The 12,641-nt window shown below is 42.2% G+C and overlaps 2 protein-coding genes across 4 annotated transcripts; one reads left to right on the top strand and one right to left on the bottom strand.

Moving 5' to 3' along the window:
- The first annotated feature begins 299 nt into the window (after positions 1 to 299).
- Positions 300 to 6,102, top strand: LOC134101499 (alpha-N-acetylgalactosaminide alpha-2,6-sialyltransferase 6-like). 2 transcript variants are annotated; one of them, XM_062555225.1, is made up of 6 exons: positions 300 to 565; positions 1,103 to 1,170; positions 1,716 to 1,913; positions 2,257 to 2,666; positions 3,026 to 3,133; positions 4,157 to 6,102. In XM_062555225.1, the coding sequence occupies exons 2-6, from the start codon at positions 1,147 to 1,149 to the stop codon at positions 4,338 to 4,340; spliced, it is 924 nt and encodes a 307-aa protein (XP_062411209.1). In that variant the 5' UTR covers positions 300 to 565; positions 1,103 to 1,146; the 3' UTR covers positions 4,341 to 6,102. The 2 variants fall into 2 exon arrangements, with proteins under 2 accessions (XP_062411209.1, XP_062411210.1); XM_062555226.1 differs by lacking the exon at positions 300 to 565 and adding an exon at positions 631 to 1,009.
- Positions 6,103 to 6,826: 724 nt separating this feature from the next.
- tor1 (torsin family 1) lies at positions 6,827 to 11,676 on the bottom strand. 2 transcript variants are annotated; one of them, XM_062555222.1, is made up of 5 exons: positions 11,352 to 11,676; positions 8,869 to 9,134; positions 8,562 to 8,737; positions 7,875 to 8,002; positions 6,827 to 7,597 (listed from the first exon to the last, which is right to left on the bottom strand). In XM_062555222.1, exons 1-5 carry the CDS (start codon positions 11,542 to 11,544, stop codon positions 7,353 to 7,355), a joined length of 1,008 nt encoding a protein of 335 aa, XP_062411206.1. In that variant the 5' UTR covers positions 11,545 to 11,676; the 3' UTR covers positions 6,827 to 7,352. The 2 variants fall into 2 exon arrangements, with proteins under 2 accessions (XP_062411206.1, XP_062411208.1); XM_062555224.1 differs by lacking the exon at positions 11,352 to 11,676 and adding an exon at positions 9,547 to 9,866.
- Positions 11,677 to 12,641: the final 965 nt, after the last annotated feature.

Here is a 12,641-nt window from a genome sequence, read left to right as displayed (position 1 = left end):
ATCTTGAATTTTCCCTTGGGGATCAATAAAGTAGCCTAGCCTATATATCTAGGCTACCTCAGATTTTTTTAAAAAAAATGAATAAAAAAAAAACAGTAGCCTAGAATGGCTGTATAATTGAAATAACAGCATAACTTGTCTGGAATAGTGCTAATAGAGGTATTGGCCAAATAACATGCAGTTCTACATTTTGCCATTGTAGAGAGACTGCGTAAATCATGTTTACGAGAGGCCTATATTCCATTGGCTGAAGGCGTGCAGGGGCAACAATTGTATGTGCATATGAAACGAGACTGAACAAGTGGTCTCAACCCCGAGCCTAGCGGCAAATAGCCTACATTTATAAGAACCACTCCTACAAATTTCCCGTAGTTTTATCGTCTTGCTTTTACCGGTGCACTCGTGGCTCAGATTCATCAATGTTATTTCCCTGCATTTTAATACACCGCAGTATGGCTTCATCACGATGACGCAGACAGCTCGAGCCCAACTACGCAGATGCAGAAAGACGTGAAGCAGGTTTCCTGATGTTGCCTGCAGAAGAGGGATTTGTTAGTATGTCGGGGTAAGTCAGATAATTATTAACGTAATCCGATAAACTCTGTTATCCGATATCTTAGCAGCCTTGATCTCGATGTTGAGTAGAGATGCGGCGGCCATGTCCAGACAAGCTGCTCACAAAATTATGATAGCAGTCACAGACGATTGCCATCCAGCCTCTCACGCGCTCTATTCAATGTTTTGCCACCCATGTTACCTGCTGTTTCTAAAGTATTTAACGGCGATGAACGACGATTGCAGTAATGGACATATTTATTTCAGATGATGACATCTTGTTGTGTAAACAAATTGTCGTATAGCGGCATATGCATGCTTTCGGTCTGCAGTTGTCTCCGCTTTCATATTAGGGCCTGTCATAGGATGGATTCTAAAGCACGGTCTCTCGGTGTCCTATTGACCATCATGCCGAAAAGAGGAGAATATCATCATCACATGAGCCACATGAGGTGCATGTTTTGAAGCCGATGCGATCTGTAAACGTTATCAATTCTTACGCAGTCATAACCAGACTAATTCTCGTTCCTCTCTCTTGCTGAAACAGAGAAGAAGATATGAAAATGTGATTGCACCCTCTCTGATGGAACTATGGGATTTCTTTTGGTTGAAAAGGTGAGGATTTTAACTGGCCTACTTGCTAATGTATGATAGTGTAAACCTGTTATATTTGAGCTGGGTTGTCTCAGTGGCCTATTAAGCAGGCCAGCCTTGACTTAATTCACTTTTGATTCCACTTGATTTTCAAACCATTTATAACAAATGTTTAAAATGTCTAAAAGAGCTGTTGTTGCAGATATTCTAAATCGAGGAGTTCAATTGGATGACATAATGTGGCAGTATATTGCTCAGTCGGCATGTTATGGCATTACTGGATAGCTGCCATCAGAACTGGCAGCTAAATAACACACCCGCCAAACTCCAAACAGCACTGGGTGTAGGAGACAAGCTAGTTTCTATATTCAGAAAGATAGTGTAGTTAAGAGCAGCACCAAACTTCATGTCTCATACGAGTGGTACCGCTAGACTATTGTTTAATTGTATAGAGAGAGCATTTTCGACACACATTTTCTTGTGCTGGTTTGTAACTCAACACAGTTTTAAGGTAATGCACCACTGAACACATCCCTGTGCTTGTTTGATTGTTTCCATGGTAACAGCCAGGGCATCAGAGTCAGCGGATGGTGGTGTTCGGTGCCATCTTCCTCCTCACAACACTGCTCATCCTCTACAGCTCCAACAGCGGAAACCAGCTGTACAGTGCTGTCGGAGGAGGGAACTATCATTACATGTCCAAAAACACAAACCTGAAAAGATGGGCCACCAGAGATGCATATGTTCCGGTCTTTGGAAACAAGGTAGCCTACATTTCAGGCATTTGAAATTAGGGAGATGAGAGAACATGAAATTATGGACATGAAAGAATGTACACTTACAGTGCATGTTAGTTAGTGGTTACATATCTATAAACCTCCCCATGGTTTTGTATTGCAAGATTCAAGAATGATTGCTATTTCTATATACTATTCTGATATTTACCTGTTTAGTTCCTACCTTTGACATAAATGTTCATCTGTCAACCCCACAATGGGATATGTGATTGCCGTCCATCACCTACCCATGCGTGCTGATGCAATTGCGCTACTTTCTTTGTGTGCCTGTGTGTGCTGTTTGTGTGTGTGTGTGTGAATGTATCTGCAGACGCTCTTGCTGCGCTGTGGCCAGTGTGCCCTGGTGACCAGTTCCAGCCACGTGCTGGGCAGCGGTGTGGGCCCTGAGATTGACAGCTCTGAATGTGTGATCCGCATGAATGACGCCCCCACCTCGGCCTTTGAGAAGGACGTGGGGAACCGCACCACCCTACGCGTGGTAGCGCATTCCAGCGTGTTCCGCGTGGTGCGCAGGCCCGCCGAGTTCCTCAACGTGTCCGCCGACATGTCCATGATCTTTTGGGGTCCACCGACCAAGATTGGGAAGGAGGCGAAGGGCACTCTGTTCCGGCTCATCCAGAGGGTTAGCGCCACCTACAGGAATGTGTCGTTCTACACCATCACCCCCAGCAAGATGAAGAAGTTTGACTCACTGTTCCAGAGGGAAACTGGCCGAGACAGGTAGTAGAGAGCAACCTCTCACTCTCAAATCATACATATTTCACATTGTTTCTCAATATTATTCAAAATATCATATCAGCTTTTTATGTTTAGCTCAATTCCTTTAAACATTATCATATGCACAATATTATTGTTTTATGGCTTGTCAGAATGCTGCTGTCGGGGGCTTATTTTTTTCAATAACGACCAACCAACAGACAATACAATATTCCTTACTTGTAATTTGTATAGGATGGATGTCCTCAACTGAAAGGATAAACACTGCATCTGCTGCACTGTCTGATATTTGTTAGAGAGGTGGAAGTCGGCTTTCTGGTGATTGTCTTTTCTTTCCTGTTGTCTGTACTGCGCTGCCACAGAGAGAAGTCTCGCTCCTGGCTCAGCACCGGCTGGTTCACCATGGTGATCGCCATTGAGCTGTGTGACAATATTAAAGTCTATGGAATGGTGCCACCCAGTTATTGTGGGTAAGGAGACATCCACAACCTGAAGATAATCTGTGCTGCTCAGTTTACATTTTCAGTTTACGTTTAGATTTACATTTACAATTTGTGTCAATTTGCTTACAAGACCATCTAAAGGCCATCTTGCAAAAGATTGTGTGTTTCAGTTTTAGGTAGTGATCTCTTTTGTGTGAAGCAGTACTAACAAGTGTGAAATACGATGTTATTACTAATTGATGGGTCAGAGAATGCTTGAAATGATGCCAGCCAGGTTTCCTAGAAGCATTGACCCGCCAAAAGCTGATTAAAATTCATCATGATACCTTTCTTACGCAATGAATGCACTCTACTGTATGTCTATTGTTGAATCATGGAAAGATAAACCCTCATTTTCTACATGCACTTCCATTTGCTGGAGGGATTGCCATTTTACTGAGTAGTTATGCAACAGTGTGGTGGTCTGAGAGAGAGAGAGAGAGAGAGAGAGAGTGTGTGTGTGTGTGTGTGTGTGTGTGAGAGAGTGAGAGAGAGATAAAGAGAGAAAGAGAGAGAGAGAGCGCTGAGGTGCTTTCAAATTTGGCAAACAGTGGCGAACGTTCGTGGTGAACATGTTTTCAGTTAAAAAAAAATGTCGATTTGTTGCTAACATCCCATTCTAATGGTCATTGCACTGTTACCTTTGTCAAACTCACATTCAGTTCCACTGTATGTTCGCAAAGAACTACCTCCTCAGACTGTTTGCGAAAACTCAAGGCTAACGGAAAACTGTTGGCAAACGTTCGCCTATGTTTGCGAATTTGAACGCACCTCAGAATTACCAAAGGGAGTGTAACAAATGGAGTGTAGCAGTTTATGAGCTTGTTTATGAATAAAACTGCAATTGAAAGTGGACTATGGTGCAGGTTTTGTGGAAATTAGAAAAGATAACAAGGTTGAGTTTTGCACGGCCCAGGCGGGTCCCTCCACTGAGGCTGCTTCATGTGAATATTAATACATCTGCCATGTTTCATTTGATCTGACGGCAACCCTTTGATGTTTGCATTCCAGACGGAAGCAGCCAAAGCGCATGCCGTATCACTACTACAAGCCTCGCGGGGCTGACGAATGTGCCATGTACATGCAGAATGAGAAGGGTCGTCGTGGAAACCACCACCGCTTCATCACCGAAAAACAGGTGTTTTCACGCTGGGCCAAGCTCTACAACATCACCTTCTCCAATCCCACCTGGTAAAAAAAACATAAAACTGGACCCAGCTGGATGGCAGGATGTGTTTGGAACAGAATTTTAATGAATGTCTCTGAGGGTTATGTAGAGTAACACAGAGGAGATAGATACTACCAAACAGAGCTTTCACTGCAGTACCAGGCCTCCCTCCTGAGGGTAGAGGTGTGGGAGATGCTTTCAGATTCAGGCTGGGAGGACCTGTGGCAGCTCATAGAGACTTTTCCTAAAAATCCGACACTTTCAGGGTGAGTGAACTTCACACTTTTCAAATCCACTTTGAATGTTCATTAAATCCATCTAGGCAACAACTAAAAATCTAAAGAAAAAACATCAACATTGCGGTCACCCAGTTTTATAGATTGAAATTAGGTACTGTGAAAGAATGTGCTGCCCCCCTCTCCATGAGGACTGTAAACGTGTTTTGTAAATAAGTAAAATGCTAATTGAATGATTTAAATATGTATTTTTACATGTTTGTAATATTTCTCTTCACTCTGCCAAAACATGACTGCTGTAAAAGCAAACAAAAGAAAATCTTGACCATTACGTCGCTGTGAATTTTCTGACCCTTGTAAGTACATGTGTTTTTTAGCTGACCAGCTATTTCAAGTACAAAGTTCTGTGGCAAACCCAGGTTTGTCCCGAAGCCACTTACTTGAAATAGGCCTCAAGATGTCTGCTGCTGGGCTTGTTTGTGCCACCGTGTTACCTAGGCAATACTGTAATGGAATGTTGCTGCAGCACTGCTGCTGGCATCCTGACTGTAGCCTCAGAGTAACGCGCATTTAAACCTTCGTGATTCAGTATTAATGTCACCTGGTTGGTACTCTACTGTTTCTACTGTGCTTGTTCCTTGATATGAGAAGAGACTTTAGAGACACCTCTGGCATGCATCAGCAGAGCATTTATTTGCAATGCCTTCAGAAACACTTTTGTTTAGAACCATGATGGTGGCAGTGTTCATGGTGGGATGACTACCGTGGGACATTTTAATGTGAAGAGAGTCAAAGCTGGCAAATGATTGTATGGTTGGACACATAGACTGTACAGTCTATGGTTGGACAGAGAACTGCTGTGTAATTCTACTATTGGCTGGAATGTATACTTTTAGCATCGCTGTCAACAAAATTCCCTTTCTGCACATTAAATGATGATGTCACCCCCTTACAGTACAACAACTGGCTCCTATGCTGGACTTCAACTGAGATTCACTGCCACCAAAAACTGTTATGATGGATGAGATTAAGATGGAAAAGTAAGAAAGTAGCCCCTAAAGGTGGTATGTCTTGTTTGGAACCTCTGCCACACCCTTGGAATAAGACATTATAGCCACGGCACCGTTAATGCTCCTTCACCGCATTAAGCTCTCAAGTGTATGCTAGCATCCCCGAGTAACACAAATGAACAACTCAAGCCAGACAACCAAAAAAAAAAAAAAAAAGATGAACAGGTGTCATTGTTATGTCATTCTATCTGTTTCTGAGTCAGTTCAGGCTACAGGTCTGCAGCTTAATTTGCCTGCTATAAAAGTGGAAAACCACTATGATTATAGACATACCTTGGAGGGTACACACTGGCAGAACTGTAAACTGTCTTGACTTGTCAAAATGGAATGGATTGGAGCCGTTGTGCTATCTACTTAAGCCTGCCAAGGAGAATGTAAACTTGGTTCTCATCACTGACTTTTGCTGTATTGTTTTCCCATAGATGAAACTCTTGGAATGTTCTGTGGTACATCTGATCAAATAACACTTGTTTCAAAACCAAACCCCTTGTTCTTGTATTTTCTTTACCTTGTGGCTGTGAAACTGCATCAAGGAATTCATGGTTATTGTGTATATACTTACTGGAAATAATAATTGCTGGAAAAGGTATGACATGAGTATATGATACTTTGTAGAGCCCGATCGTTAAATTAGCCGATCATTTAAGTAATTTCACATTTTAACATTTCAAAGTTGAAAAGGCCACAACTTTGTGGAATCACTCAAAGGAAGGCAAAGAACTGATCCTCACTTTTGGCCAATTTGTGACTTTGACAACTTTGTCCTCCTTTTCAAGTCTGGATGGTGGTCACCTTATTTCTGCTACTTTATAGCACACATTCACCTCCACTTCCCCCTTTTAACCTCAAACTTGTCTTTTCAGTGTATTTCTGAACAGAACCGCTCGCATGAGGTGGAAAAAACAGGCGCCCCCTTCTCTAGCTGAAATGCGGTTGCAGCACCGTTTGAGCTAAGCCTGAGACGGACATGGCAGAGGCACTGTGGTTGCTGTAACCTGTCAACCCGGGCTCTAATACCTTGCAAACACAATCTTTTCATCTAATTTCCCATTCCAAATTAACATGATTGCAAGTTAAAAATGCATGATTTCTGCCCTACACAGAACACATGAATGTAACCCTAACAACTCGACATGTAGCACAGTGGCTAAGAAACTTGAACCTCCAACAGAGCTATTACAAAAACACAAAGTAAAAGGCAAATGTGTTACATCCATCCCATTTTAATCAAACACGATCAAAGTTGAATTGGGTGTGTAGTTTTCTTGTAAATCTTTAGAAGCTGATCCTCATCCATAAAGATGGAGGAGGATTTAAGTCCTTATTGACAGAAGCATAAAACATCACAGTTATTAGCAGATTTAGTGCAGTGAGCACACCTTTCAAGAGATGCTCTATTGAAGGACACTGTGATGGCTGAGGTGCACTTGATTCCTTCCTTGGCAATTCACTCAATCATCTGAGGCACCCATCACTTCTTCTTACATCATGTTCCCACATACATACACACATACATTCACTCTGGACCAACTCCCTGTATTCTGATTACAGACACAAACGTGTTGCAGTTAAAACGTTTAAAAATTATCCTGTGTGTCCAGTGATATCACTATGCGCCCAACATCCAACATAGGAACAGTATGACAGGGAGAAGGGACAATATGCCCCCCCACATCCCCTTCAGACAAGAAGTCACTTCTTAAAACAAATTCCTCGCTGCAAGTCTGCAGCCGTTAAATGTAGTAATCCAGCCGGCTGGAGATCACTTTGCAGCCCTGCGTGGCAAAGACGCGCTCTTCTTTAGGGAAGTAGTTCAGATCTTTGGCCATCTGCTCCACCACATCCCGGTCCATGTCCAGTTGTCTTGCGGCCATCTCAGCAAGGCCACACTGAACCACATGCTTGAGCTCCAGGGGCAGGAAAGGCACATAGACGTCCACCAGGTTCTTGTCAATCAAACTGGCGTGCCAGAAACCACCTAGGAGAACGCAGGGCAATAATGGACAGATAAGTCAAGAGACCTCCATCTTACAAACCTACCTTAAAAAGAGGGAAATTGGTTCATAGTATTGCAAGAGAACAGACAGACAGAGTCAAACTGAACAAACACGTATTTGGAAAGCATCACTTTAGCGTGGATACTTTTCTTTCACTCTCCACTACTTCAATCAATGATTTTCAGATTCAACCCTGTATGCATTCAGTCAAAATTAAATAAGTGAAAATTACTTAGAAAATTAAGTGTAACAACATACTCTGTTTGTTGTTGAAGACAGAAAGGGTGACTGCCATCTCCAAATCCTTCAGCTTGATTTCCTCTCGGTCTCGACCCTCATTCCAGAACTTCAGGGCCACCTCGGCAATCTTCTCCCCCCCTGCATTACTGTATGCACACATAGACAAACAGCGTAAACATTCAGGACTCGATCATAAAGGATCCATGTTGCGTACCAGTTAGTCAAAAAACAAACAAACAAAATAAATTAAACCAATCAAATAAAAGAAAACTACGACTGACTGTACTTTTGCCCAAAATAATCATCTTGAAATGCTTGAAGTCTGTAGCGTAAAATATATACATGCATGCTGCCTTGGCTGACATGCCCTGGCATGTTCCCATCACCAATTTCCTGAATGCAATTAGTGGGGGAGGGGCATGAGAGTTGTGTACATGTAAAATGTTGGTTAAATCCCCTCAATCTGCCAGACGGCAGCATTAAGATCACATTTCTGCCTGGGTGCACTTTTACAGAAACGGTCTCTAAACAGTATCCAAAACTCTAATCATATATAATTTGAAGAGATCATATCCTCTCAGGATTTGAGTTAAGATCAAGACTCTTACAAGATAACTGTGTGAAGTACAGCTCTCGCATGGGTGAAATATTTTCGAGGCAAAACAAAACAAGAAAGCTGAATAGAATGAGAGAAGTTCAACTCACCTGAGGAAAATGAAGATGGCCTGCCTGTAAGAAACCCCGTCCAGATTCTCATAGTAATCCAAGTAAGGCTTGATGCTGTCGATAAGGCCAGCTTGCATTTTGTCCATCTCATCAAAGATGAACATGGACCGTGGACACTTTGTTACGTTCCCTTTAACCCACATCTGTAGCTGCTCCTGTCCAAGAGAACATTTCCATGAACTTGGTAAATACAATTGAACATTAATGTCAGGACACACTGCCAGCACAAGTGTGCTGTGACATTTGCAGATGTAGACTAACTTCAGTGCATGCTTGACACCCTTACTTTGTACGTTTCCAGATGTTTCTGGTGGGGGAAATGTGCTGTGGCTGTGAACAAATGCACAAATCCGCTGTTCATGCCATTGTGGTAGATGCTCTCAGCTATCAGCTGACTAACAAAGTTCTTCCCAGTGCCCGTCCAGCCATGCAGAGAGAGGACCAACGGCTTCTTAGGGTTCGGGTTTCTCATGTATCCGGTCACCGTTTTCAGGAGGACGTGCGACGCCACATGCTGACCAAACAGCTTGCTGTCCAAGGCCAACTCCAGATCTGTGTGAAAACAATTAATGTCATATTTCACCTAAGATACTTTTCACCGTCTTCTGCTCACAGGCATAATGATGCTTCAGTAAATGCCTTGGAGAACAGGAGGCGGCTAATGATCAACCCACCAGTCACATTTCAATTTAGGAGATGCCTGTTTTCATATCGTGAACATGAACTTTCAACTTTCGATAGAGGTAGGTTGAGACTCTCAAACGCAGTTTGAAAGACCATGTAGACATAGCCGAGCAATAATTTTTAGACGAACTTAATGAAACTGAAACAAAACTGAAACAGAAATGCACTTTGACACTTGCAATACATCGTGGCATTCAGCGCCACACCAGTAACATACGGTGCAATCTCTACAAAACTCAAATGTTAAGAGATCACTTTTTACAGTTTCATACGAACTTACTAGAAGAATTGAAATTGATCCAGGTCTCATCGCACGTTTCATACAGAATTTTATATAACTTATTTCCAAGGTAACAGGCCCCGGCTCCAAAAAAGGCTGTGGTTGTTATTGGCTCGAATGAATCTACAATGAAACTGGTTATCAAAATATAGCGCAGAAGATTGACGCACATGTGTCCCATATTTCATGAATAGTGAAATCATTTATGCCTACATCTAACCATAACGAGTAAAACGAATCTAACCAGAGCAAATATACTAGCTACTAGCTAACAACAGGATTCTGCATAATAACGATAATAACCAACGCCTCCACCGCTTAGGTCACTTCCTGGTTACGTCTATTTAAAGCGACAGTTACGATATTTATTAAACATCAGAAGCCAATACGTGGGTTTCTTTAAACGTGTTCTGCTGGAAGAAATAATAAGAATAGAAAATATTGAAATATTTCCTCTTCAAAAACATTTTTTAAAATGATTACCTACATATTTCACACTACAATGCACGCCATTACAGACTGAAACTGTCCATACTGAAATACGCTGAAAGACATACAATGACTTGCATACTGCAAAAACTAGTGGAAAGAAATAAGGAAACATGTTTTTCAACATTGTGGTCACACTCAGAGATGGAATTTAGGCTCTGGTGTTCCAGAATCTGAGAAGGAGAGTGCTGGGGTGATAATGCGAAAAAGGTACCAGATATATGGCTATATGACTCTGGGTACTACAACATGAAATCATCATCTCCCAGTTATTACCAGTACACAACGCAGCTTACAGTTCAACAAGACTGCATCACTATTCCTCTTCCTTGTGGCCGTAGATTGGACAACGAAGGAGAGCGCAATGGCATCCTGGGCCCTTTCAACCACCTGCAGGGCCTGAATTTCATTTCACATCTGGCTCTTGCCACATGCAGGAAATTAGGGTCTTCTACCTGTTGATTTTGAGGTCTAGGGTAATACTGACCAATACCATTGTCATGCCAAGAACGCTGAGACAGATGTGACAGAATTCTAGGACACGCATTACAACATGTGTCACTGAACTGGCAACAAAGTGGGAACAGGCAAAGCCAGAGCAGTCTGAGTGATACCACAGAGATATGCAGAGGGACAAAGATAAGGATCTTCAGTTCCACTGTGAAAACATTTCGTTTATGCTGTTAAATAATTACTTCCCGCAGTGGAACTACATTATTGACTACATGGGACTTCCTGCAATGCATGGTGAGAGGATGGCCAAAATGTTCATGGTTCAGACCAATAGGGGAAGAGATGACCCAGTCTGAATACAGCTGTATGGTTCAACACAGCCAAGACAGTTAAGGGGACATTGACTGCCAAGAGAAAAAAGGCACCAGTAAGGCCTTCACACTACAGCCACCATAGCCTAATAAAGTCTGCTTAGTGTGTGGTAGTCTAACGACCAAATGAGGTTGAGCCCCTTGAACACTGAAGGGTATGTGAACTCATTTGGTGCAGATGAATTGTGCATTCTATATCCTATTCTCAGTTCTGACCAATTGCCAAACTGACTGGGTGGGTAAAAGTGAAATACAAACGGTGTCTTGTGTCCCAAGTAGTCTACATACTGCATGTAGCATATACTAGTGCATGGAACACTGATTGACACATTGCGATATTGAGCTTGTAATTTAACATTCAAATAAGAGGTCTTTAATGTTGCAAGAGACCAACGGATTTCCTCTTTCAATTTCAGGAACCTCTGTCGCGTCGCAGACAAAGCACAGTACAATTGCAAACAAATCCATGTATGTAGGAACCATGAGACTCACGTGTCTTATTGAAAGAGATCCACTCTGGTCGGCAGCATTCATGGAAATGGTAAAACAAGTTCGGATAACTGGCAAGAAAGCCAGTGATTGCTGCTGCCATGCCCACAGCAATACCAGTACTGATGGGTTCGACCGCAGCAGTCAGCGACACGTTTAAAAACAGCCATAGCGTAAACGGTATGTATGCTTTCATTCTTCAACGATAATGACTAGAGCTATACCAATAAAAAGTGTTTTGTAAAAAAAACCCGAGAAGTCTCTCAAACGGACACTGCTCCGTTGTGCACTGCTCTCCTGTTGATTTCCTAGCCGTCTGATCTGTATCGGGTCTGATCTGTATCAAGGGGGCAGGCATATTCCCGGAAGTAGAAACACGAAATGAGCTGGTGATCAACACTCTGCTAACTCCCTTGGACGGCCATAGATTTCAGATTTTTTTGCGATCCCATAACTTCATATAACATGTGCCCTTTGTCTCCCTTATAGCTTCTGTGTATTGTATATAGGGTATCGAAGGCAAAATTAATTCACTTCTTCCCCGTATATTACCTTGGTTTCCCGTAAAGAAGTATTTTAGCATGTCTGTTGTAGGGAAGCTAACGTTCGCCCGTAATGTTTGGATAAGAAGCTGAGTGAGCCTGCACGAAAACCATGACGGAGAGTCATTCGCAAGATCAGTGAAAATGCGTGTAGCCTACGGTAGCCTACTGTTTGATATGGTAAAGCATTACCTAGAGGCAAGTACACATAATAATAATATTAAAAAACGAACATTAACAATTTCAGACGTTTTCGATCTATCAGACGAGTTACAGCAGGCTAACGTTACGAACTGAGTACGAGTCTGCGCAGTAAGACGGAAAGTAAACGGAATTTTGTTTCAGCCCCCTTCCATAGAGAACAACGGAGTCTGTTTGTCCATTTCTTTTAGGTCTATGATCTGTATTCATCATAGGCGCGCATTGCTATGACGTCAAGTGTTAAAGGTCATATTTTGGAAATCGGTCAAAGGTCAAAGAATTTCATTCTTCTGCCATTTAAATTTAAATCTAATCTAATCTATTTAAGTCGCACTACACAACTCTACCATCTAATCACAAGAACCACGCCCCCAATTTAGATGGTCGATTCATTTTTAGATATTTCAGTCACTTCACTACTGCTTTAATGCCCCCCCATCCCCTTTGTTATTTGCAGCCTAGTTAATCTTTATTATATTCTTCCTTTGAAGACATTCGATCGATCGATCTGTAAAAATGTCATATGCAGCCTTGCATAAATTCTGCACAC

The sequence above is a fragment of the Sardina pilchardus genome, chromosome 14 (assembly GCF_963854185.1).
Source record: "Sardina pilchardus chromosome 14, fSarPil1.1, whole genome shotgun sequence".
Classification (NCBI taxonomy): domain Eukaryota; kingdom Metazoa; phylum Chordata; class Actinopteri; order Clupeiformes; family Clupeidae; genus Sardina; species Sardina pilchardus.
The sequence above is the reverse complement of the archived record's forward strand: the minus strand, read 5'-3'. Positions and strand labels throughout refer to the sequence as shown.

Bases quoted from the DNA above. Each gene is read 5' to 3' on its own strand.
- LOC134101499 (XM_062555225.1), top strand. From the start codon at position 1,147: ATGGGATTTCTTTTGGTTGAAAAG. The intron at 1,171-1,715 runs GTGAGGATTTTA...CCATGGTAACAG, and splicing joins GATTTCTTTTGGTTGAAAAG to CCAGGGCATCAGAGTCAGCG. The intron at 2,667-3,025 runs GTAGTAGAGAGC...GCGCTGCCACAG, and splicing joins AGGGAAACTGGCCGAGACAG to AGAGAAGTCTCGCTCCTGGC.
- tor1 (XM_062555222.1), bottom strand. From the start codon at position 11,544: ATGAAAGCATACATACCGTTTACGCTATGGCTGTTTTTAAACGTGTCG. The intron at 9,135-11,351 runs GTGAGTCTCATG...GTTTTCACACAG, and splicing joins GATCTCTTTCAATAAGACAC to ATCTGGAGTTGGCCTTGGAC. The intron at 8,003-8,561 runs GTGAGTTGAACT...GTGTGCATACAG, and splicing joins GCCATCTTCATTTTCCTCAG to TAATGCAGGGGGGGAGAAGA.